General features: G+C 43.4%; 1 protein-coding gene across 1 annotated transcript; it reads right to left on the bottom strand.

Annotated features, from left to right (window-relative positions):
- Positions 1-52: 52 nt before the first annotated feature.
- On the bottom strand, positions 53-27,592 carry ear (ENL/AF9-related super elongation complex transcription factor). Its single transcript, XM_084594314.1, has 6 exons — positions 27,560-27,592; positions 26,576-26,753; positions 25,560-25,783; positions 24,810-24,947; positions 17,499-17,639; positions 53-1,820 (listed from the first exon to the last, which is right to left on the bottom strand). The coding sequence occupies exons 1-6, from the start codon at positions 27,575-27,577 to the stop codon at positions 390-392; spliced, it is 2,130 nt and encodes a 709-aa protein (XP_084450440.1). The 5' UTR covers positions 27,578-27,592; the 3' UTR covers positions 53-389.
- Positions 27,593-27,602: the final 10 nt, after the last annotated feature.

The following is a 27,602-nucleotide window of genomic DNA, read 5'->3' on the forward strand; positions in this document are numbered from 1 at the left end:
AAAAGTTTTGGATGCCTCTGATGTACACACCTTTCAGTCAATGAAAGGAGGAAAAAAAAAAAAAAGACAAGGACAAAACATGAACACAAATGCCACAATGAACTTTTGATGGGATCTATCCAGGGCTTGTCACAGTCTAAGCTGAGATGAGAATTGCTGCCAACAATATGATGGTTCTACACTCTAACAGGTACAAGAGCTGCACAGGAAACCGAACTCAGCACATTGCACATACTCCCACAGGGGCACCCCTATCCCTCCACTGTGCTGCCACGCCTGCGTGGCTGAGAAGCGAGATCTTTGGTGAAGGGACAAAGGGTGTGCATTCTTTGGTGATGAGAGGAGATCCAAGACTGCATCATGTGGGTGCTCAAACATGACAAGCCATTTCACCTGCCATTGAGGCATGCCTGCAGCCTCTCCAAAGTCATTCGGTCTAGTGCACAAAGGTCAAAGTCAAAAGAGTCCTCGGTCATTTTGTAAAGGCCGGTACCCTCTACAAGGTCCACAACTGCCTGCAACCGGTGTGGGTCGGCCAAATTGAGGATTCGATTCTTGATTTCACGTAGCTCCTCCAGATGGTCCGTGGAAGAAGTCGCCGGTGCCTTTATAACAGGAGTGGGCAGCTCGTGAGTTGGTGTGGGTGATGCGGATGGGCTCGACAATGGTGAGAGGAGATCCTCCTGCTCCATTTCTCGCATGAGGGCATTCAGTGGTCCCCTCACTGGGACTGTTGCCTTGGGGCTGTTCGACTCTTCAGAGGGGATGACGGGCGGAGGGGCAACCTGGTTGTTCATCACATGCACGGGGCTTGGTTCACAAGTTGGCAGCACAGGTGGTGGGGAAGCAGGCAGAGGCAGCAATGGCGACAGAAGCTTCTCAGGTGGCTCAGGTGGCTTCCGGTCGAGGGGTTCGAGTTGTTTCCGATCGATGGGCTCGGGAGGCTTCCTATCTAGTGGCTCTGAGGGCTTTTTTGGCGAGTCCTTTTGTCGGTGAAGTCTGGAAGAGTCTTTTTTCTTTCGCTCCGACTCCTGCAGTCGTGGCTTCTTAGGAGGAGGTGGTGATGACGGGCGACGTGATGCTGAAACAGCCTTCAAACTTTTTGAAGAGCTAGCCTCTACAGGGGCAGGAGGCGGCAATGATGGTGCCTTGTGAGATGATTCTTTCTGTGAATTATGCTCTTTTGAAAAACGCTCCTTAGAGCTTTTGTCTTTGGACTTGTCCCTGTGTTTCTGAGAAGACTTCTCTGTTCGCCTTGGCTCTGTCTCTGATGGCCCCTTGACATCAGGTAATTTAGGCTCGGTAGGCTTTGCTTCCACTTGCTTTGGTTCAGGAGGCTTCGATTCAGCCACCTTGTGCTCAGCCTTATGTTCGACCTTGTGTTCAGCTTTGTGTTCAACCTTGTGTTCTGCTTTGTGTTCAACCTTGTGTTCCACTTTATGTTCAACTTTGTGTTCAGCCTTGTGATCAACTTTGTGTTCTGCTTTGTGCTCAATCTTGTGCTCAGCCTTGTGTTCAGCCTTATGCTCAGGCTTGTGCTCAGACTTGTGTTCAGCTTTGTGTTCAGCCTTGTGGTCTTGCACCTTCTGCTCTGGTGCCTTGATATCAGTCTCTCCGGTGGAAGAAAGTTTGGTGTCCCGTGGCTTATCTCTTTCCTTGTTTTTCTCACGTGACGGATCTTTATGGCGCTCCTTGTCCCGAGAGCTGCTTTTGTGCTCTTTGCTGCCAGATGAAGATAACTTGTGTGAACTGTTGCTGCTGTTGCTATTGCTGCTATGACTTTTGCTTGACTTGGATTTAGACTGGCTGCTCTTTTGCTCCTAAAGCACACACACACAAAAAAAGAAAAAGATTACTGAGAAAATGCAAGAAAAGCTAACAATGCATAAAATGCCATTCAAAGCCCATCAAAGAGTAGAATTTACAGGTCACATTTGTCACCTTAAGCACGCTGTGAAAGCTGCCTTTTCATTATGTTAAGAGCATACAGAATACATAGCCTGTTGGCCAACACAAGTCAGGTTATTTAAAGGGATACTGCATCAAATTTTAGATGACTTAGTTTTATACTGCATTCAAAGCTGGCGTTCCTAGGACGACTAAAATCCCATTGTTTCTTGCACTAAGCCAGTGGAAGGCACTTTTTCTCATTTTTCTCTTGAACTCGTGAGCCCAGCAGCTGCGGCACCTGAAACTACTGCTTCTCGTGAGCTGTGACATCATGTGTTTCCCTGCCTCCGCGTCCAGCACCTCCCGGTCGCACGTCTGCCTGCTGAAGCTGTGCACATGGAGCACGCTGCGTAGGGGACGTGCGGGGAGTGCTGTCGCTTTCTGTACTCGCACGTGCCTGAAGCTTTTTGAACTCAAATCTGACCCACACAGTTGCCAGACCAGTGAAGGGGAGGGAGTGCAAAGGAACTGTTTCCTTAAGGTCCTAACACCAGTTCAGTGTGGGAAAGAGATGCATGTCACATTTCTGAAAGATGCCAAGCACCAAAGAGTATCGATCTGTATGTCACAGCCTTAGAGAAAAATTTTCCGAGTCCGATTTTTTGTTGCGACTATTTCGTCCAAAGCAATTGAAAAGCAAACTTTGCTGCGTTGCTAATTTTTAGCACATATATATTAAATATATGAATGAGGGTATAACGGAACCCTTGGTCTGCAAGCCTATGTTTCGACAAGAGAACATGTCTTTGCCTGTGTGCCAAGACAAGGAAAAGTCCTCTTGTCAAAACATTGGCTTGCGGACTGAGAAAAGTATACACCTGCTCAGATATCTTCCATATTGTGTAGCCACCTCATTCTTCACCTCATTATACAGTAATCCTCAGCATGGGAATGACAGCTGTTCAAACCTCATGCTCAGCTGTACATAAAACCTAGAAAGCGCAAAAAGCATGACAGTCAATCATTCACAAAGAGGAAACCTGAAATACAGTAAATTATATGCGACATATAAAAACAACGGGGCACGCTCTGCAAAAAAAAAAAAATATATAACTTGCTCTCTGTAGCACATGCTGAATGTATGTAATGCAGGTAATCAAAGAAAATAAAAGATAAATAAGCAGGAGCATTTGTAATATCTGCCTTTTCCCTGCGAAGTTACACCTCTGAAGTCTTATTACTTTCAATATTTGTACTCAAATTTGATAGCCTTGAATGAAAAATCATCGAGATATGAGGCAGAATGAAACTAAATTGATAACACACTGGTCTTCCTTATTCCGAATTTGAAGTAAATATTTAGACTTCTCAGACGCAGCAGATATTGCATACTTGAACTGGCAGAAAAATAAATGCGTTGCTTGACCCTCTCCCTTGAATAGGCCTTCATGCCAGCTCCATTTATTATTAAAGATTACTCACTCACTCACTGAAGTTTTGACGCCAGCACGCGCAAATATAAAGGAAAGTGAGCAGAGGTCTACATAACCAAAACGTAACATCGGTGGCACTATTTGCATAGCAACGATGGCAATTTTTTTACAAGGCCCCCCCCATCACCATGGAAATTACTACAGATTTGGTTCGTGGAAGCAAAACACGCTACTCCAACAGCGTCCCAGACAGCATAAAATAATTGGCCCTACAATGGTGTAAGTAGGCAATGCACTGGTACTGTGTAGGACCGAAATTGCAAATACAGTACCGATATTGGGCCAAGCAGCCCAATTTTAGGGCTGCTTGGCACCTTGCACCAGACAAAAATTACAGCATACTGTTTGCCGATGCTTTTCAGCTCTCTGATATTTGATTTCGAGCAAGTGCTCCGCTACTAGCGCTGCTTACGTCATGTAAAAATCCTTATATCAACCACATCCCATCTTGAGGCGGCGGTGGCTGGATTTCAGTGGATGAAGCGATGAATGACTGTGCAAGACTAACTGAAATAAATGCTGTAGCCTCAGATAATCGCTCCTCCTGAATGTATCTTCAGCGAGTTCACACAGTCAAAATATATGTGCTGTATACCTTTAATGTTTGTGTTTACTGACAAGAGGGTTGACTGAAACGTTTCTAGCAATTATGGTTCCCTCACCAGTGTCACTCTGCTTAAATACCATAACGACTTACAACTATCAGAAACTCGTCATTCTGCTTCATTTCCATGCTTATTTCATAAATATGTCTACATACATAATTTATTTCTGTCTCTGGAACCACTCCCTCACTGTACCCTTCCCATGACAATCAACTCTACTTCAACAGCATACAGGAAAACAAAAAATGTCAGTCACATGATTCACATATATTGGCTAGAGCAATTCACATTATCTTCCCTATGCCATAACCTCGTTTTCTGATCCTGAAGAGTTCAAAAACCACTTCTGTGCATTTTCTTCCTTTGTATTGTTCTATATGTTGTTTTCTGTTGCACTAATGTTTAAGTTGTACTTGGTCATTTCCTTTTCGCATCGTCGCATTAGATTTCTGCTATCTTTTGAGATTTAATTTTTCATCCAAGTATTATTTTTTTATTTCCTTTCTGGATCACCTTTTTATTATTTTCACGTATTGGCCTTGTACCATGTCCATAGTACAATTTGTCTAATTTTTTAAATTTCTGCACATTCCTTTCCTTTGTTATGCCTCCTTCACCCAATGCTTTTTGAGGCCCTTGAGATACAAATAAAAACCAACAGACAAGAATAATTATAACATCTCATTTTCAGACAAAGCCTAAGTTTCTCTAGCCATTTCAACATCTTGAGCAACCTATGCAAAAATCAGATCACACCTCATTTTTATGCCAGACAAACTGCCCTGGAAGGGTTGCCAGCTGGCTGTGTTTCTTAGTGCAAATAGCTGAACAGCACAGGAAGCAACAGCTATAATGAAGCCCACTCCCTCACTTACTGCACATGATTAAGATTAAACACTACTTTCCCCCTTTTGCAAGGCATGAAAACTATTCCTAGATTCATGCTTTTCACCCTTTACATCATGTACTATCTTCAATAGTAGATCGCTTCCTTTTTACAATGAAGAGGGAACTCTGCTGATAAACAGCCCCATGGTGACAGTACCCTCACTAGGCTGGTACCCTCTATGAAAATGGTAAACTACAGTGCTTGTAGTAAGCCAAGGCGTTTGGCATTACAAGTTTACCTTAGATCTAAGTTTCAACAATATGGACCCGAAAACAAGCATAGGCCTGCAATACAGTGTACACAATATTGCCCCTTGCACCAAGCATGCCAAGCGTCAAGTTCAACACGAAGGAAAATCGCTGCGTTGCTTAAAAACCAAACAGTTGCAAAAGTCAACCCTTGTTGAAATGCAAACAAAAAAGATACTGCACTGCTAAAGGAGTGGAGATGTGAATTAAACATTTGTCAAAATGCTGCTGCTGTGAAGGCAGCATCCAGCCAAGAATACTGCTACCTTTCTCAAGCCCTTAATGAGCAATCTATATGCAAAACAAATGACGTTGACCTATCACCAACAGTCATTTCATGTAAGGGCAACTCTGAATGTTTATGCAGCTAAAGTATGTGAAAAGGCACGACAGGTCAGAACCAGTACATATGTGTAGGACCCAGATGACAATGTGTGTAAAAAAAAAAATCTAACCAAAAAGCAGTTGAAAACGAAAGAGAAAAATATGAAGGTTGGACGGCATCACCTCAGTATTATTTAAGGTATCATTGGCATGTTTTATGTTCTAAAAGGATTAGTGCTCATGTGTAACTGCTTTCTAAATTACAAACTACAAAAAATGTCTGCTCTTATATTTTACTCCAAAAAAGGTAGACTTTTATTTATTTTCAACAAAACATGCTGCTGGGCTAATTGGCGATACTACATATTTATTTATTTGAAATACCTTACAGGCCCATCAGGCACTATGTAAGGGGGCAGAAAATTCTATACAGTGCTATATATATATACAAAAAAATGTAAGAAAACAGGCAGAAATACAAAGCATGGTAATCAATATATGGGCAAACAAAGCAGTACACAGGAGCAGATGAAACGACATGGAAATAATTATAATACTAACGAAAATAAATATGCGACACCGATTAAAGCAAAACAGTAGGAAAAAATAAGTAAAAAGGAAGTGGCACACAGTGCCCGGTATAGCGCTCTTTAAGCAAACAGGTAAGGAAAAAGAAAACTAAAAGCATACACAGACAAACACAAGTAAACAAAACTCATTGAAAAGGCATTTAACAGCTGCAACAAAGTTAATATATATATATATATATATATATATATATATATATATATATCCCCATTTTAGATGGATTCTATTGCGATGATCATGTTATGATAGAGGGAATCAAATGGATGAAGCAAACTCAAAATATGGACGAACAAAAGTAAGGTAAGCTAGTTTACGAATATTAGCAGAATTCCTGAGGTTACATCGTAGGTACCCTTATTTGGAATTGGGGGCGGCAGCACATATGGATGTAATACGGAAGGACCATGAAAGATCGGAGGAGAGGTTAACACCGATGTATTTGTAATGGGATACCTGAGTCAGTAAATCATTCTGAATGCAGCATGGAAAGCTGCAATTGCTTCATTTGCAGCTACATGAGATTATACTTTGCACTTCGATATGTTAAGCAAGGAGATAGTGCAGAAAGGACGAACACATGAAGAGAAGACGAGCATTCTGTGTCGTGTCATCTTCTCGTCTGTGTTCGTTCTTTTCCCACTTTCTTCTTTACAAGTTCGCACACAATTCTTGAGGCAGATGAAAAAAGCCCACTTTCTAACGTTTGAGTTGGAAAAAAATAAAATAAAATCCAGTTTTCAAGATCTTAGTGGAAGAATTGATACTTTACATGCCAGACTCAATTTGCAGCCCTGCTTCCAATGCCTTAGCTTTTGCATTCCTGCCAGACTACAGCTAAATAAACAAAAAAAAGTGGCGGTTTGGCTTGGCTAAGCACAGATATACATGCATAAGCAATGCTTAGCACTTGTTCAGCCATGTTTTGCTTTGTTTAGCTTTGTCTTGCTGTGCCTTGCCAAGTCTAGCAAAGTTATGCTTCGTTTGACTTCCACTTTCCTCAGAGCCCAGTCCTCATCACAACCTCCAGTGGTAATCATAGCACAGTGATGATGAAGTGACTGCCCAGGCAGGGAATCAAAATGCGCCTTATGAAGATTACAGCAACCGAAGCGCACAAAATCAAGAAACTGGCCACCGAGATAGAGTAGTAGTTAATGCTGTGGCAAGCCCAGCTGATCTCTCTGCATCAACCTGGATTCGAAACCCATTGGCGGAAAGTTTTTCTTTTTTTCGAGTGTTTGCTAAAAAAGGACAAGGAAAAGACTTCACTGCAACCTCAGTAAAATCCAACGATGAGGATAGTAATGCTTCTGCTTTAAAAAAGTTGAAAAAGAAATAGTCCCTTTCATACAAACATACTGCTGAAAATAATCCAAATCAAGGATTAAAAAAATATAGGTACCGTGCTAATCCATGCTCACTTTTATCAAGATGACAAATGACTGCGCTGGCCAATGTGATTATATACATACTGTTCAAAAGCATGCGCAAAAGGCATATGTTCAACATAGCTGAAATGCTGTTAGTAACAGTTCCTTGTCGCCCATTATTTTTCCACTGCTGATATGGATTGATGTATCAACAATTAACCACGTGAGCACACCAACAAAGTAAGCAATGTAAGCCTGTTCCTTGCACCAAGTGAACAGGCGATAGCTGTGAGGTAGTTCTTTACAACATTAGCATTGTTGCCAAGAACAGGTAAGAGAATGCAGAACTTGCATGTCACACTTGAGAACGGTGATATGTGTGTCACCTGTTCACCAATAGCCTAATAGCTCTAATGCTATTACTAACTGCCCTTCATATCTCACAGGGTATAAATAATAATAATAATAATAATAATAATTGGTTCACAGGAAGGGAAAGGCGCAGTATCTGTTATACTTGTTTCAAGGATTGCAAAATTTGGAGGACGCTAAAGCACCGCCTTTGAGGGTATGATGTGACAGTATTAATTCGCATACAGTCACAGATGTTTCTTGGTTCGCAATGCCACAGTTCAACAAACCAACATGACAAGCACTTTACGTTGCGCAGCTACCATCTGTTGGGGCAGCAACGTATATCAGATCAGAAGAAGGACATGAAAGTTCGTAACTGCAGAGGCTGCTGTCGGATGCAGCCAATACTCCACGTAGTGATCAACAGAACATCGCTAAACATGGCCTTAGACACTGCAGCAGCGATGTCCGTGCGATTAAGAAAGCAGCAACTTGAACTCTTTCCACATCTCAAGCTACAAACCACGAGCATGTGATTGAGAGCATACATAGGCGCCTGTGTGCGGCTGGTTGGTGTGATACACGCTGAATTTCAGCAAATGAAAAGATAGGCGCCTGTGTGCGGCTGGTTGGTGTGATACACGCTGAATTTCAGCAAATGAAAAGACACTTTTTGCCTTTGTATGTCAATGAGCAAAGACGTCTGCCTTTCTCCGGTCAGCAGTGGCTCAAACACCTTTGTTTGGAGTGGAATGCAGTCTTCTCATTCAAAAAAGTGTCATCAGCGCACGGCATGACTAGCTCAGAAACAAAAGCCAGGATAAACGAACTCTTCCACAGGTGTTATGACCGCTCTAATAAAAAGCTAGGATGCATTAAGGAAGAGAAGGAATAATTGTTTTTATATTAAGAAAGTGTCTTAGTCCCATTGCGGTGGACCAGATCGTAGTCGTACGCTGAAATCTTGATGCATTAACATGTCATTCGCGGAGACAACATCGGTGGCAGAGGTTTTCGCGGCCCCAAAATTCCCAGTAGCGGTCGGTGATTTGTTATAAATACTATCTCCTTTCGGCCGCCAATGTACTGGTGAAAGTGTGTCGCTGCGTAGATGATGGCTAGCCCTTCTTTGTCCAGTTGCACGTAGTTGCGCTCCGCTTGTGACAACGTACGTGAGGCGAAGGCAATTGAAGCCTCCCTTCCTTGGTCATCAGTCTGCGAAAGAACTGCACCAACTCCGTACGAAGATGCGTCACAAGACAAAAGCAAGGGCTTCCTTTCATCGTAGTGGCTGAGGACTGTACACTTCGAAGCAGGTCTTTCAGGGCGTCGAATGCTTGCTGATGGTGTGGCGACCATGTCCATTTCACATCTTTCTGCAGCAGCTGGTATAAATCGTTGGCCACGGTAGCTCTTTGTTCCAAGAAACGGTCGTAGAACATTAGGAGTCCGAGAAATGCCTGTAACTCCCGTTTATTTGTTGGTGCTCATGCTTCTGTGATCGCTCGCACTTTGTCATTGGTAGGGTGGATGCCATCTGTATCAATTTGGTGTCTTAAAAATTGCCCCTCTGACACCAAAGAACAGCATTTCTCTTTGCTTAAACGCAAATTTGCGTTTGCTAGCCTTTCAAGAACGTGCTCTAGGCGCGCTGCATGCTCTTCCGTGGAAGCACCACTGATGATAACATCGACCAGGTAGACACTAATTCCTGGTATTCCCTGAAGTACTGTCTCAATGAACTTTTGAAACATGGCCGGGACTGCAGCTATGCCGAAGGGCAGTCGCTTGACTTTGTACAGGCCTTTCAGTGTGTCAGCAATTCTGACGTCGGTTTGCTCACCTTCAGCTGTTAGTAGGCCTGGGTGAGGTCTACAGTGCCGAAGACTTTTTGCGCCGCGTAGCACACTCAACACTTCTCCAGGTGTCGGCAGAGGGTAAGATGACGCTTTAGTTGCAAGGTTAATGGTGCTCCGACGGTCTCCGCAGAGGCATATGGTTCCGTTCTTCTTATGATTGCAACCAGTGGTGTGGCCTATTATGAATGTTGTGTTGGCTCGTGACACCTTGCTGCTCCAATTTGTCCAACTCCCTTTCAACTGAAGCTCGGAGAGCAAAGGGCACAGGCCTGGCCTTCAAAAACTTCGGTTGCGCGCCACTTAACAACTCCAGTGTGACTGGGGGTTCTTCATTTCCTGGAATTTCTTCTGAGAATACTCGTTCGTATTTCTCTAGCAATTGCTCAATCCTGTTGTGGCTCAGCGTCTGGTGTATGCTGCATATCGTCACCCCTAATGAACAAAACCAGTTCCTCCCTAAAAGGCTTGATCCTGAGCCCTTCACAACAAGCATATGGGTTTAGCCGTTGTAACAAACAAGCACTTTGGCAGAGCCCAATAGTGGCAGGTTTTGTCCTGACCACGTTCGCAGGTGCGTGTCGTGTTGTTGCAAGGGTGGTGCATCTGATGGCCACGAAGTTCGGAACGTGTCTTCACTAACCAGAGTATAAGGCTGTGCCCGAGTCCACGTCGAACTTAATCAGTTTATGATGTATGGCAACTTCGGTAAATATCTTCGGACGCGTGCAGAGATTTACAATGTTCATATCATACAACAACGATGATGCTGCTGATGTTGCTCCGTGGACATCAGATAGCAGCCTATTCTGTGGGACGTCGACACTGTGGTTAGGCTGAGAAGGCGTTTTTATCTACATGAGGTCTTTCTCAGCGAACAGGCGCTGCTGTAGCGACTCGTCACTCAGTCCGCACACAAATCTGTCACGTAACATGCGTCCAATGCAAGCATGGTGGTGTTAGAAGCTGCGTCTCTTTCCTGCCCGGTAGCTGCCCTGGCTGTGGTCAGCATCCCAAAATTGCAGTCAGCTGCAAGCTTCTTCAGCGCTGCTACGCAGGCGCTCACAGTTCCGCCTTCCAGTTGATCTAGTCATTGGAAGCGGGCTCAGCTGTAAACCTATGATGGTTTGTGGGGTTTAACGTCCCAAAGCAACTCAGGCTATGAGAGACGCCGTAGTGGAGGACTCCAGAAATTTCGACCACCTGGGGTTCTTTAACGTGCACTGACATCGCACAGCACACGGGCGCCTTGCTTTTCGCCTCCATCGAAAAGCTGCCGCCGAGGCCGGGATTCGATCCCGCGTCCTTGGGAACAGTAGTCGTAAACCTATGATGGCCTCGGGCCGTAGTGCTTTTTCAATGCTGCAATGATTTCATCATAAGGCACTTCCGCTGGTATGTTTGGTTGAATAAGGGCGCGGACAGTGTCGTAGGGCTGCTCCCCACACAGCGTTAGCAGGTTGGCACTCTTTTCAAGGCTGGGTCTGTGATGATGTTAGCTTCAGAGTAGAACTGAAGGCATCCAACCCACGATAACCCCGAAGAGCCGTTGAACTCTGGTATGTGGTTCAGCAACCCTCACGTAGCCATGGCTTGTCAATAACGTTGCATAGTGCGGGTCGAATCCACTTTCTCGTTGCCACTGTCATGTTCGCGCGTCGTCAATGTAGAAAAGATGTACGCACGACTGTTAAACTGTTAACTTTGTTTATTAACAGACAAGAGGGTGCGACCAGCGTCGGCCGAGGCGAAAGCCAAACTGGCCAGCCGAAGAACGGAGGGAACGCACGTCCAGAGATAGAACTTGCTTCCCCGAACAACAGGAGGGTGAGGGAGCCCGCCGTGGGGGGCGTCCCGCTGGGCACAAGCAGGCGGCGAGTTCTCCCGGCGAAGCGCGGAGGTGTGCCAGGGTATGTCCATTAACGCGCACTGCTCTTTCACAGAACGGACGAGAACACAGCACTCCGAACACAACAGAAAGACAGCACAAAGTCAAGAAATGTGCCATTTTCTATTGTTCCTCCCATCGAAAAGAAATGGGAAAGAATGCAGTCGATGGATGTCATCACAACGATTGCAACCAGTGAATTTGCAACATCAGTAGTGCTGGTCCTTAACAAGAATGGAAATATTCAGTTTTGTGAAGACTACAAAACAAAGTTAACTCGTTGCTTGATATGCAGAGATATCCATTACCACACAAGGAAGAATTTTTTGCTGCACCACCTGCATGACAAAATTTTTTAACACTGAATTAAGCAGGGCCTACTGTCTGCTACATACCATATTTTCCGGTTTATAAGACGAACCTCAATTTATTCAGATTAGGGCAATAAGACTTGACTATGCATGCATACTCAACCATCACATTCTATGTGCCTGAGAGAAAATTTGTTATGTGCACGTGTGAATGATAGCAAAAAAAGAAAAAAACATACAACACTTATGTGCGAAAGAACTCTCGCTCAGTGAGAGCAGAAACACTTCATTATCAATCAAAACCTTGAAAGGCTTCATCTCGGCATGCGCTCGCCGATTTCTTGCGACAGCACTCAGTCCTCCTCTGCGCTCAAAAATACGGCGCTAATCTTCGCTGCACGCGGGCGCTCCGCTGCACACAGCAGGAAGGAGAAAACACACATGCAATAGTCACCAAACAATGTTGTAAATCGTAGAATAACCGGAATAATGACTTGTCTTGGTAGCATGGAAATAAGGGCGAGGAGCATGGACGTCGCCACCTTTTGGCATTTTGCTAGTGAAAAGACTGTACAATTCTAGACACTATAACAACTGTAAATATTGTAAACGCAGGCACCACTACTGTTACCGTTTCACGATAAAGTTAGGCTATAGACATTGCACAAAACGAAAAAAAAAAAAAAAAAAAAAAAAAAAAACGCACTAAGATGCGCCATTGTATAGGACGCATTACCGAAAATTTTGTAAAATAACCGCATCTTATGTACCAGAAAATATGGTACTTGCAGTTGACACTCATAGAGGAATATCTGGCACAAACAGGTTGACTTTTGGTGTTTCTTCCACGCCTGAAGTTCTCCAAGCGGAATGAATAATGTTGAAGAGTTTGAAGGGTGGGTGCCGTGTGTTATTCGGACATCTTAGTGAGTGGGAAGTCGAGATCAGAACATGCGCAAAATTTGGAAGTTGTGAAAAGGTTGACTTAGAGAGGTGCGCGTAAGTGAGGGCCAAAAAAAAAAAGCGTCTTTTTCTTTTTTTTTTTTAGGAAGCGAACTACTTCGGCCATAAACTCAGTCCAGCTGGCATCCAGACTACAGCAGAGAGGAAACACAAGCTATCACAGCAGTAACAGTTCCAACTAATAAGAAACAAATCAGTTTGTTATTGGGAGCGGCAACATACTATGACAGATTCCTCCCTCGACTGTGAACTGTGGCACACCCGCCGCATAGACTTCGTGAAGGTGAGCCGTGGTTGCGAACTGAGGCATGCCGGAATGCATTTGACAACATAAAGAAAGCTTGGGCATTGACAGAAGTCCTCATACATTATGACCCTGAAAAAGTCCTATATTGCAAAGTAGGTGCAGTCCAGTCACATGTTTTTCCTTCAAAATACTGCCCAGTACAGAGCAAAAGTAAAGCCAGCTAGAAAAAGAAGCACTCATTCATCTTTGGCATCAGGCAATTTTGTTGCTACTTGTACAGGCATACCTTCATGCTGATAAGTGACCACAAGCCTTTGCAGGTTATTCTGGATCCTAAGACTGACATTGCAACTACACAGCTGCGGCGCAACAACAAAACTGGGCAATCGCACTTTCTGGATACACATACACATACACGAGGCCACAGGTGAAAATGCACAAGCCGATTGTTTTTCACATTTGCCACAGCACACAGCAGACTCCAGTGATGGTAATGAAACACTGTAGACCTTGCAAATACGTAAACTCGATGCCGGTGATAAGAAAAGACATAGTGCATACAACTTCAGATCCAATTTTTGTGCAAAGTCATGGAGCTTATAATCACTGGCTAGCCAAACTTTGTTTCTGGTGCGAATTTGAAGCTGCTTTTTGATAGACGCACTCAAGTGACCCTGCATCAGGGTTGTCTCCTTCATTAGTATGTGCATTGTCATATCCCCTAATGTACAACCTGCAGTTCCACAGGGGCTTCATGACAGACAAGCAGGGCAAGTTAGGTAAAAAAATTGGCACCGGTTTAACTCTGTTATGCTTACGTGACAAGCGGAAGCTCTAGTTAAGAAAGGTTACGCATTGTTTTGCCTGATTTCTGCGCCGAAACGTTCTCTCACTAGGCCTGGCCTCTATGGCTGTGCAAAGCAAGCGCATACTGCACGGGTGGCGGCATGATAGCGAAGCGGCAACTGTGGTTGCCCACAAAGGGGCGACGCGTCACGTGGTTAGTCACATGGTTATTGACGTGATCAGGAGAGGGGTGGAACCCGGTGTGACGATAGAGCGAAGTGGCGGCAGCAAACAGTCACGTGGCATGATGTCAGGCCTCTCCTCTAGTTTAGAGGTCAAACAGCATCTTTCGTGACCTTGTTGCTGCTCGGAAAGCAAGGGCTTTGCTATTCGTGGCCTATGTTTCGTGACCTGCCAGTGAATCTGACACTGAAGAACAAGTCAACGGTAATGAGCCAAGTCAAGAGCAATGCAACGCCCCGAACAAAGGTTCAGTACAACCACGGTCACAGCCAATAGGATCTTTGAAATATGTGCAGAATGATTTTGCAAGGCCCCTGTATCAACACACCTAATGATATTAATACATCAAGTAGGAACACCGCTTATCAACTCCATGAGATATTCTCCAGGTTTGGGTACCCTGACACCAGAGTCTCTAAATATGAACCATATTTCACGCTGGCACAATTCAAGACATTTGTCTGGCAATTCAAAATACAGCCGTTGTCAAAAGTTTAGAGACAAAATGGTTTGCTTTTAAGCCGTGTATTATGACTTTTTTAACAATCGTGGATGTCCTAGCCATTGGAGAAGGTAGGACGAAAAATCTTCTTGCCTTCAGCAAGTTTGGAAATCTGAGAATGCATTACGAGCCACACAGTATAGCTCAGAAGTAGACACTCTGGGCTGCGAACTTTTGACAAAGGGTGTACATGATCTCACAACTGCACAATATCACCCGAGTTTGAATGGCCTGGTTGAATGGCCTGGAATGGAACGGCCTGGCTTGGCCTAGCTTCATCCAATTGCTGAAGAAACAGTTGAATAAAAGAAATGGCACTTTCAGCTTGGAAGCAACACTTCAGAGCTTTCTATCAGTGCACAAAAGCACTCTTTATGTTATGACAAAGGAAGCTTTTGCCAATTTTATGATGTGAAGTACCTTCACTCCAAGTTGGATATCCTTAAACCAGCAGTGGAGGAGGAGTGCATTACGCGCAAGAAGTTCATGCAAAGCTGCCAATGTGGTTCCGCTCTTCGTAGTGAGAGATTCAGTTCTGGTTTGAAACAGAGGTATTCTGAAGTGGGTTCCGAGCGCTGTAATCAAAAGCAAGGGTTTCACTTCCTACACCACTAAGGCGCAGGCATCTGAAGGCAGTTTGCAATGGCAACAACAGTGAGATCAGCTTCTACATGCTTTTCCTGGCCACAACCTGGATTCCAGTGCTCATGACACTCTCTGGGAGTACCACATGGTTCCTGCTGGTGTGTAGTGCCCAACAGTTAAGTGACGGTGCAGCTGTGACAACTTTGCATGCGTCAAGATATCCTCAGAGAATGTGAAGACCACCTGTAGAACTGTGGAGAGGAAACGTGGCGTCTTGCAGTGCGGTTACTTAGCTGAGCTATGTTTGGGCTGTGTCTGTGTTGAAGGTCAACGTTCTTAGATAGAAACAGTTGAAAAACTGTGCAGGCACACCGCGCTGCGAAGTGCGCCCAAACAATCGCTGGTCTGATGTGAGGTGATCGCAAAGCGACCGTAGCGCCCCTCTCTGCCGCTGTGGTAGATGGGTGAGACCATCGAGTTAATATGCAGGCGGAAATTTTAAAATACCTACTACTAACCCTCTTCTTTTAGCAATGCAACGGATAATAAAATTGCGTTTGCGTTTTTAAACACACTTTTGTACGCATATGAAAGCCACCACATCCACTGATGCGTCTGAAGCAAGCACAGGAAGCAAGGAGTTGCAGATGTGGCTCAAGCGGGTCGTCTGCTACCTGCCTGCTTGAGATACGTCTGCAATCGCGGTGGCGTTACATGCGTACAAAGATATGTCTAACAAATGCAGGCGCAGTTTTATTTTTCATTGCGTTGCTGAAGAGAAAGGTTTAATACTTTAAAATTTTCGCCTATGCATTAGCTCTATGGCCTCACCATCTATCGCAGAGGGGGAGAGAGGCGCTACAGTCTCTTTGAGGTCAACTCACACCAGATCAGTGATCGTTTTGGCCCACCTCGCATCGTGCAGTTTTCCAACTGTCTCTATCTAAAGGTGTCTGGCGCGGCCAGACTGAGCCTAAACCACACTCCGCGCTCGTGTCTCATGGACCGAAAGCACTTTGTTCCATACGGGCCTCATGTTCCATGCCGGTCGCACTTGCCGTCTCACGGGCTAAATCCTGAAACAAGCCTGAAATAAACTGGTCACCTTTTATCAATGTGCCCCTTATCACATAAAAGCCATGACATTGGGTAAGGTTGGTTCATAATATTTTCTGATGGTATGCGAAGCTCGACCAGGTAATCAAAGCAGTACTGGCCAGTTTGGAACGTCCATGCTGGTAACACGTGTCATACGCATACCTAATGGATGAAATGCACCAAAGCAAGAGCTTCGCCTTGAGTAAAATATACTTTATAAATATGAAGTGCTTTGGTCCAGAGCCAAAAGTTTTAATGAAACGACTCTCAATGAGCATTTTAAGCACTGTTAAATGCATGTACCCTGTGCCACAAATGTGGTGCTCACTCATGAAATTCTGCACCGTACGCCACATTTCGTTTGCACTCAAGACCAATGAAAACGACTTCAAAAGTGAAGTTTCATTAAACTACTCAGCACTGTTCTACAAAAGTGAACTACTGACAGCATTACGCAGCAACGAACTTATTGCGCTGCCGCCTATACCTGAACACTAATGTTGGTGAATGTCTCACAATTCATGACACACTGATTTCTTCAAACACCATCATCTAAAGATGTAAGATAGGAATAAGTGATTTATTAACATTAAATGAGATAAAACACTGCACAATCAGTTGTGTTGCCTACTGAACTCAGGACAAGTAAACCCTATCCCTGTGTGTATTTGAGCATTTGAACATGATGCCAAGAGCCTCATGGAAAATTGTCTGGTTTGGCTGAGGGATAATTAAGAGAAAGGAAAAAAAAACAGTGACACCGACCAGTAAAATGGTCTTTGACATTAGTTTTGGCTTCGAGACTGGTGGCCTTGTTCACCCTTGCTCAGGTTAACAGGGCCCCCACTCTCGAAGCCAAAATGTCAACATCAAGGGATTTTTTACTGGTCGACGTCGCTGCTTCTTTAAAAAGCATTTGAACATTTACTTGAGAAAAATTATTGTCAAACGTTCCCTGGAGTTTGTGCCACAGTGAACTCACTGCGATGCAAATGCCATAGAAGAAAAAAAAAGAAAAAAAAAAAAAGAATTCACAATGTGGCGACCGCATAGAAATATATGGCAAACAGCAGACATGGCCGCCCTCACTCCCACGTGTACTTAGGGAGACCCACACCTAGCACACCGGCCATTGCTGTGCATGCAATCTACATTCTGCTTAGGGAAGGGAAAGAACAGACACTGCCAACAGCTATAGCCCTTACAGACGCTATACAGTCAGCAGATTAAAACAAGATGCAATAGAAAGCCCACACACCTTTCCTTTGGATGGCTTTTCAACTGGCGCCTCCTTCTTAGCAGCCGGAGCACTGAATAAGTCGGGAATAGGGCTGTGGGGCGATGGATGACTGGAAGACGGTCCTGGTGGGTGCTCCATAGGTGGGCTTTTGACCATATCCTGGATAAAAAATAACTGCCCGTAAGCGCACAGCTCATCTGGTCACAAACAAGGCTTAGCTACCAATGCACACGAAGGGACAGCATCGGAACTTAGCAGCAAAGGAGACAGGACCTCGTTTTCTTTACAGAACAGGATCTCCAACACGTTATGCATTTCGAAAGGTTTTATTGGTTGATATATAGCGAGGCACAGATTAAGAACAAAGGACATATAAATCCATATTGGTAACTAAGCTTTACCTCAGTGATGCTCAGATATATGGCTACATACTTGGACAACGCAAGAGATGATTGGCCAGTGACGACGCTTGTTCACAAGAGCAAGCACGCTTCAACTACCTCTTCTTCTATGCAACACCTGGTAGCCCATTTCAATAGAAGAAGGCCAGCACTAGCACAATGCTCAGTGGAAGTAGCTAGTGTAAATAGTAGAAAAGAAAAATGGGGAACAATAAGAAAGAAGGAACCCCACTGTGTGAGTGTGCTTGTTATGAAACCAATTCCAGTTTTCAGATATGTACCATGCCTACTAAGGAAAGAAGAAAAAGAAGCAAATCCCCTTACTATATGTTACCCAATTCTTGGCTGATCCCCCTCTATGGGTGTATGCCACATGTTATTTAGACAACAACAACATATGTTATTTGGCTAGCAACAACGACAGCACCGCAAAGGTAAAAGCCAATGTGCTGCCTACTCAGTTCAGTTCAGTTTAGTCGTTCAGTCGTGTCCGACTCTTCGTGACCCTATGGACCATGTCACGCCACGCTTTCCGGTCTCTCACTATCTTCCTAACATCACATAACTTCATCTGCCTACTACTGCACGACATACTGTCTCAAAAGCATAACATGCACAATCTCAGTATAGCTGTCATGATGCAGGCTGGTCTGCAAGGCACCATCCACAGGGGCTCCACGATTTTACCTCCTGATGTGCTGTGAAAATTCGTGCAGTCAAAAATATTCGCCAAGCTAGTATTCAGACAAGCTTACATAACAAATGACTGTTTACACTCCTAACTTGGACACCTGGCTAGAATTACTTGGACACCTGGCTAGAAGTTTATTCATTCGCAGTAAAGGCTATAGTGACACTCACCTGCATCTCAATACTTATTTATTTGCAATGCACCGTTATTTTTAACAGATTGATTTCTGAACTGTGCTCTGCTTCTCCTATCAGGAGGATCTTGTCAAAAGTTAAAGGGGCTGAACTAAAGTGTGGATATGTCAACTACAGTTTACATGCAGACCACAGGATTCAAAACCACACCGGCAATGAACTGACAATAAAACTTTCCCATCGAGTTTATTATTATAACATTGTTACTGCCAGTTGATGCAGCTATCTGCCAAAGGCGGCATACACAACGTCTTGTCCAGAGAATCCCCCCAAAATTTTGAAACATCAGTAAAACATGAATACCATTGGTTATTAATTAAAGAAGGACATAAATCTATTTCCTTATTTATGCATGAAATGCAATCAAATTTGGCACAATTATGCATTTTTTATGCCGATTTTAGAACTGCATCTTATTTTATGCTCAGCAGTATGGTTGGTCAAGTAATTACAATCAACAACTTTATAAAGTAATCCTCAGAGGATTAAATAATTAATAAGCGCACAAACTTTTTATAACAGCATGTTCACAAAATCCTGTTCCATAATTCAATAATATTAAATGCCCAGTGCTGATGGAAATAAAAGCTAAACTCCAGCATGCATATTTACATAACTCAGAAAAAATAACTTTAATGCTGTTACACATGCATACAGACAAACTGAGAAGTTATTTCATTCCTCATCATATGAGAATTCCTATGCAAAAGAGAGATCATTCTACTGCCATTTATTACGAAACATTAATAGGATAAGCGACTGCAACTGCAGAAGAAGTGAAAGCTCAGAAAATCACCATTTATTACCCTATTTGTTCCTTTATTGATTTGTATGCTTTTGATTTTGTTCAAAAATGTGATACTGCAATCAACAAAACTGTGATCTCTCCACCATGTGGCGGCAATGATAGTGCTTCAGCACTGGAAACCTGCCGAACTCATGATGCGCTGGAACTGTTTGAAGAGTGATTTGCTCGCAATTTTTTATGAACATGGAAACTGCATATTCCACTTCAATTTTTTTCATCACAAGAGGGATGACCAAAAGGTTAAAAATTAAAAAAAAGAAAAACAATTAAACAAAGAGAAATCGAAAGTTATATCAAAAGGTCATTCATTTTCCGCGTACCTCCTTTAAATGAAAATATCAGAAGAATTCTAGACAAGTTTACCATAAACGACATCGACTTTTCTATAAATTTTGCTTCATGACTGGTGCTGCAGTACAATCTCGTTACAAGAGACATGGTTATAAGAGACACATAAAAATGGTTTGGTTGGTTTTCCAATGTTTACCATGTTAACAACATTGCATACAAAAGACATGCCACTCTGTTACTAAGGGCAACTTTTGCAGGTCCCTAAAGTAACTTCTTCACTATTTAGAAGAGACAATTAAACCAGATGAGCTCATAAATCACAGCTGACTCGTATGAACTTGTATGTGTGACAGTTTAGATTTCCTTATCTAAATTCTGTTCCGTATCAGTGTCCTGTTTATTCTTTTTTGCATTATGTCAGGAACCAAGAAGGAGTGCTCCCTCTTGACTTCCTAGTCAAGAGGAGGCACTCCTTCTTGGTTCCCGACATAATGCAACAAAACAGGACACTGATATGGAACAGAGTTTAAAATCTAAACTGTCAGACATACGAGTTGGTAAGAATTTTCGGTTATAGGAGACCTTGGTTACAAGCAACATCTTTCTCAGGTCCCTTGAGTGTCTCTTGTAATGGTGTTTTACTGTACAAGTTGTACTTCCCAAATCCCATTTTAAGGAAATAATGCTTTTGCATTATTTCCTTATTGTGTGGTCTATTTTCCTGTCCAGGAGGTAAAGAAGCCTATGTTTGTTTGAGATTCCTTATGCAGTGCTCCTGAGACAATGTAGGTAACGAATGTGAACATGCTGAGCAGTTTGCTCCAAGTGCACATGATGACATAGTTGGCTCCTCTATGATAGATTCTCCACAAAGAAACACTGTTCCATTTAATACCTAAAGCATGAAAAAATAGTGTGAAGTGTGTCAGTTCCAACACAGCTGTGCTAAAAGTGGATTTAGCGTATCAAAAGACCTCGTCTAAAGTTCCATGCATGTCACCAACATACAATGAGAACATGCCAGTGGTGGTTTTGTTTGTAGTCTTTCTGTCAGCTTGTCTTGGAAGCTCACGCAGTCCAGCTGTCATGTCAAATGTGTGTTGGCAAACTTGATGATTGGGTCACATTTTGGGAAATGTGGCAAAGTTCAGAGGCATTTTTCTCTTCTAAATGATTGACGAAAATTTGCATTTCCATTTCAGCCAGCAGCCTTATGATCATGTCAGGTGCTCTCACTGTTCCAAGGAAGCCACTGTCATCCCCAGCACTTTGAACATTTGAGTTTAAAAAGTGGGAGAAATAGCATGCCATTGCCCTCTTATTCACACCATGAGCACTTTGGTATGGCTGCCAAAGACGTGTCATGTCTACAATGACATTGTGAAGTTTTCATTCTGCGCATGGACATCAAATGACATGACTGCATGCTCAACTTGTTCACAGCAACCTGTCGAGGTGCAGGCCTCCGCAAGCTGACGGCAAGGCTCTCAACCAGGACATCCAAGACCCATAATAATCAGCTGACAGAGTCCAAGCACCATCCTCCAGGTTGACGTACTAGATCTTCGTCATTCTCGCTGCACTGTCCTCATCACTCCCTTAATGGGCAAATGCGGCAGCGTGGTCAACGTGATTCGGCCAGCCTTCAAGGTCTTTAAAAAGGTCATAGAACGCCCTTGGGACCTGCGGATCCTTGTAAGTGTAGCATGCTGGCAATGAGCTGTCCATAGCTCTCCAACCAGTATGCAGCATTGTCCCTGGGAAATAGGCCAAGCTTAGGGGACAGTCCTCAAGTTCTCTGGCAGGCTTGATGAATTGGGATGGTCAGACTGCACATGGCTGGCATTCTGGATGGACTTGAGGTGTGCCCAACACTCCCACCTGTTTTTGTCGCACAATTGGAGTGTGCAAAGGGAAATTTAATGCAGGGCATCAGTCATGATGACTGTGCACATTATACGATAAAGAACACGAAGTTCTGTAACATCTATGTGACATCTCGCAATACCAGGCGGCCATGCATCGGTAAACGAAGCAAAGAAAGAAGAAATATGAAAGAGAAATAGAGACTATGTAAGGGAAAGAATGGAATGAACGCAACACACAGGCACATGATTTCAGCCACAAAAAATGCACACAACGCCAGTAACAATAAGTTAGCCTGCACTGGAGGGTCTTGAGGCTAGTGAAGTATCGTTAAAGGCAGCAGCGTTCAAAATAAAAGGGACAATAAACAAGAAAACTATGTGTTCACAAAACATGACAAGTGAAAAATACAAAGAGAGCTCCCAGTGAAGCAATGAGGTGAGAAGCGTGAGCAACCCTCGGGAACCGAGATCACTAATCAAGGTTGCTGCGGCCTAGCACAAGCCCATCTTAATGTGACTTGTGTATGCAGGCCAAGTGCCAACGTTGCTGCACCTCATAAAAAAGGTAACTTTTATTTTTTTTTCGTAGCTGAGAGAATTAGCATCACAGTGATACGCACATGATTGTCCAATTGCATTTCTAATGTTTCTACAGTTACCTGAAGCCACTGACAAACATCAAGACAACAGAGCTGTCGGAAAACGAGCAGCACAAACACATACCAGATTACACAGGTTGCGTTAAGTTACTACGTAGGATAGCTTCACAGTGTATGATGCAAATGTGACTTTTCAAGAAAAACACCGAGAGCTCACTGAAATTGCATGTTTGCATGGAAACAAACTTCCTGACAGGTACGTTTGCAGTTAGCTTCCTTAAATTTTGGTGGTGACAGTTGTGTTGTAACTTGGCTAATAAGTACAGCTCTAATGAGTCAGTTTCAAAATCATTGAGCCAGTTTCCCGATCTAGCTGGCTCAACTTCTTTCTCACTTCCACGCAACAGTCCTTCAATCTTTTACTTATTTCTACTTTCTGAAAACTGACTACACCTTGGCCTTTATTAAATTCCACCTAAAACATTTTTCCTCATCACTCCCTTGTCGTGCATGCAGTAACAGAAACTGCCGTATACGTGTACGACATCAAATTTCTGCTGCTCACATTTCACCTTTAAACATACAGCTCTAGCCTGTAAACATAAAGTGCTCTTCTTCAAATCACCTACAAAAATTTCCCTTTAAAGGTTTCATCTTTAGCCATCTGATCCAGTTCTAATACTGACTTTTTATCTTCTTTTGCTGGAGAACCCTTTCTGAATATCTTAGTTTCTGTTATGTCTAGTCCTCAACTGCAACTAGGCACTAAGTACACATATAAGGACCCATTTATTTACACATATATAAGTGCTCTCACAGAGTACAAGATTACTGCACTGTTGGTGCATAAAAGACCTACACATACATGCAACGTGCAGGTATGGTCATTGTTTACAAAGAAGCTGCAGGCATCTTTCAATAAATAATTCAATGAGTAGAAATGAATGAAGCAATACAGGGAGCTGCATGGTGCTCGGTACTTGTCACAAGAGTGAGTGACGACCATTCCTCAACAGTTCCATCGCTGTGTTAGGTACAGCCTCGTATCGAAAATACAGTATACAGTCCAAGCGATTTAGCACAACTCCCTGTACCACATACGGCTGCCCGAAGTTTTGTAGGATAGAGAACATAAGGCCCTTCTGCTTTGAAGAAATTATGGTTGCTGATGACGCACAACGACCCACGCTGCAGAAGCAAACTCCTTGGGCCGTACACTTTTGACGGGGGCTGTAGATGTGACACGTGCATAAACAATGTGATTAACTTTTCAGCATCAGTACATCACAAATTTCCTTAACAAACTTACTTCCTAGAATTAGTGTCTTGCCACTGAGAATAACCAACATCACCATTATGCTGTAGCTTGGGTATTATGCTGACGGACATTAAACTCCACAAACCAAACCAGACCTTGTGCTTTCCCTCATTTTCTTCTGTTTGCCGTGTAATCATTTTGAGCATATGGTTCCAAAATGTTGTTTTCACTTGTTTATGCAATGATAAATGTCAACAAATTTCAGAGATTTATACCATTGCCTCTAAAAAGGTGCCTTATATGATCCAAGCAAATATTTTAGCCTACCTTTGGACCCCGTTTACAGCCCTAAACGAATAATGAGGGAGAAAACGGCAAACTTTTGTCGAGAGATTACTGATAATTACAACAGTGCAGTTCTGTGCCAATATTTATTAGCAACTACAGTTTCTCATTAAAGCTTACACAAAGAGAGCTTACGACCGCGTGAATAAAACAGTTAAAATTTTCAGTGCAGAACTTACCACAGCTTCAATATTATCAATACAGGATTAATTCGTCAGCACACTGCGTGCCTTCACAATTCACTTTCAAGGAGCAGAATGCCTGCCAAGCTGGCCTTTTCATTTTGCAAAGCAACCCTGTGCCCAAAGCAGGATGAAGCAGACACAATTTTGCCTGGCTCCACTCAGACTATCTCCTAGCAGACAAAGTGCAATAAGGTAATTGATGACCCAAGTCACACAAGCACTCATAAACTATCCATTACAGTCATAAATAAATACACATAATATAGTGAGGCATTCAGCATGAACTGAAATAGAACGCTCTCACTAAGCTACACATCAGATCCCACAAAGCTACTCGCACTCGGCCTTGAATTTGAGAGCTAACAATCAAACTTGCTGGATACTGATGCAAAATCTGGGTAGACTGAATGAGGCTGAGGTAGGCTGTGGTGCGTCCCCTCCCTCTAATTAACAGATTGTACACTTTCTCATTCCCCTCTGAGGTCAACTTGCAAGGATGCAGTTTCCCAACCACAATGCCTGTCACTAGTTAACCATAATAAAACATCAATATGACAGTACATTAGTATAACTATGTACCAAGAACTAGAAGCACCATAAAAATCTGCTTTGTTACACATGCTTACACTTGCTTTGTTAGCATGTTACACATGTTACTCACTGCATGAGAGAGCGCAAAGTGTGCTTACGCTTGACATGCGTGGCTTTTTGTGGCCTTCACTTTTTGACCTGGCAGGTGGGCCACTGTTGCGTGGAGGACTGCCCGGTGTGGGGATGCCACTTGGAGGTGTAGGTGATGTGTTTGAACCAGCACGGTTGGCCTCTGTCTGAAAATCCAAACCGATTCCAGCATTAGCGACATATAAGGTCAACCATAATTGTTAACAAAACAAGATGGCTGACCACACTAGCTGGTGCTCAATCAACACTAAGGGAATGAAAGAAAGAAAGAAAGGAAGGAAGGAAGAAAGAAAGAGATTGATAAAAGAAATGACACTCATTCATGTCTGCCATTTTTTAGTCTATGTGTGATATTTTTCTCTCCCATGATAATGAACGAAGTATGGATTGACATGATACTGAGCCCTGACCTTTGCGGAACAAAGCGATGCAAAAGCACCTTTCCACGACAGGGCAAAAATGCAATGAAACTCCCACTTGCAAAAGACATTCGGTGGGCTTGGCTAACATAAGAATGCAGAAAGGGCAAGAATAACACTCAACAACAAACAGTGAAACTGTGTTCCTATCGGTAAAAACAAATTTACCACTATAAAATTCAATTTTCTCCGTAAATAAATGCATCAGTTGTTGCCAAACAAACAAAACATAGCTGCACTGATCCAAAAAATGTTTCTTCTTTAGTGTGAGTGTCCCTTTAAGCAATTGAGGGGTAAGCAGTGGAGCGGCAGCAACAAAGCCTATCAGCTGGCACTTACCCCTCCTGCTTTGAGCAGCTTGTGGCAGAAGTCATCCGGTGGGTTGTGGAAGGTGAGCTTCTCACAGCGAATGTTCGAGATAGGTGTGCCATCCATGGAGAGGTACAAGTCGTACACAAATTTGACCTTCTTTGGGTCTTCCCGGGTGCGGAAGTACACCTCCACAGGCATATTGAAGCCTGCATAGCCACTCTCAGAAACTTGGTAAGGCGGCTCCTTGAGCACTGCAGAAGGCCAGAAACAGCATGCATCCGTCAATAAATTTGCTTCGTTTGCATGCTCTATGAGGACTGCACATAAAATCCTTTCAGTTGGAATGTTCGGAGCCCAGCAAAAAGCAAAATGAATCCCATCAACCTGCAAGATTTGTCACACTCCCTCACTCCTTTCATAACCTCGTGCCAGGACAGTTAATCAAGTTGCAGCGTTATCAAGACATTGCCAACACTGAAATAATGACCAGGTATTTGCAGAAAAAGTAATTAAAGATATGTGCAACCATATTTTTATAAACTTAAGAAATGACAAGTGCAGATGTCTGTTTTTTTTTTTTTTATTCTACAATAGCTGTACCCTTTTTTGCCGGCATCAAGTGCTTCACTTCAACGAAACTTCGTTTTTTACTGAATTTTAGACTACACAAACTACTTTATAAATACACGGCTGCAGCAGAGGCAAGAAAGGTATAAGGTGCACTTTGATAGGTTAGAAAGAAAGTGTATTTCTTTTTTTTTTTCCCTCTTGAATGCCACCTGTAAGGTAAATTAATTGAAAACACATTGACATGTAATGCTCATAGGTGGCACTTAACGTTTACATGTGGCTGTTCCGAAATTGCAGCTGTAGCTCAAGTTAAAACATGTTATGCTAAGGCTTCAATGTTAAAGATGGTGTGCTGTAGGCAAGCAAATATCTCACACTGATTTAAATCGTTTTCTTTTTTCACTTCATCGTTTCAGGCTCGTCAATGACAGGCTAGAAGAGAGAAGTATGAGCAGGTGCCGGACTCGTACTACCTCGCTTGGGCTTCGGGAAACTTTCGTGCAAAAGGAAGACAACTTTGTCAACGAAGTGCTGGATGTTGCAGCCCTCGGGTCCACGCACGAACACGGTCCAGTCGTGGGTGAAGCCCTCGGCCGTCGGGCGAGCACGGAGTACGGCCCTGTGACCCAGTTCCAGCTTCACCTCGATGGACTGCATGTTGGAGAGCGCGCGCTTAGAGTTACTACGCGCGCTTAGTTCGGCCTGCTCTGACGCCATAGCGGGACGTCTGCATGAGCTCCACACCGGATGTCGCCGCGCCGCTTTCGCATCTCGGAAGCGATGAAACGAGAAACCGCGTGTCTCGCTCGCTACGTGAGATGCACATCGGTGCGTCGGTGCAGCGAATGGCGAGAATGAAAGAATGGCGCAGCTAACAAGCACTGAACTGACGTCGGTGACGTTCTGAATACGCAGGTCTGAACTGACATTCACTTGCAGGTCGCGCGCATTTTTCCGCGTTATTTCATACTAAAATGTCTAATATATATATATATTTTTTGGTGACAATAGGTAAGGCTTTGCGGAAAACATATGAAGCACGACAACGAGAAATCTTTCTAAAGATAGACATCTCAAGCTACATTTTGTAAGGTATACGTGCATAGTTCTCGCAAGCGGTCGCAATTTAGACAACGGTATTTCCGCGCGAAAAACCACGGCCTAACTGATGTGCTTAAGTCACACCGCTAAACGCTGAACAAAACAAGCAAGGTTAACTTCTTTGCAAGACTGACAGCTCTCTACTGATTCTTTAAGGAAAGTTGAGTCTGTCCGGTATTTAACTTGATAACTCATTTTAGGAATGCGGTGCCGCCAAAATACTGCATGCACCTGAAGAAAAACCCTGCAGCCTAGTTGTGCAAAAAGCGATTGCTACAACCAATGATATATATATATATTTAGCGCCATTTAAACGAACGACTGTAATTAAAACGGCTGACTGTCGAAACGGTTACCTTCGTCGGTGATGTCATGTTGGCTGCTAACTTTACGCTCACG

This window comes from Amblyomma maculatum, chromosome 2 (genome assembly GCF_055883805.1).
Source record: "Amblyomma maculatum isolate TAMU_Amacu chromosome 2, ASM5588380v1, whole genome shotgun sequence".
Taxonomy (NCBI): Eukaryota; Metazoa; Arthropoda; class Arachnida; order Ixodida; family Ixodidae; genus Amblyomma; species Amblyomma maculatum.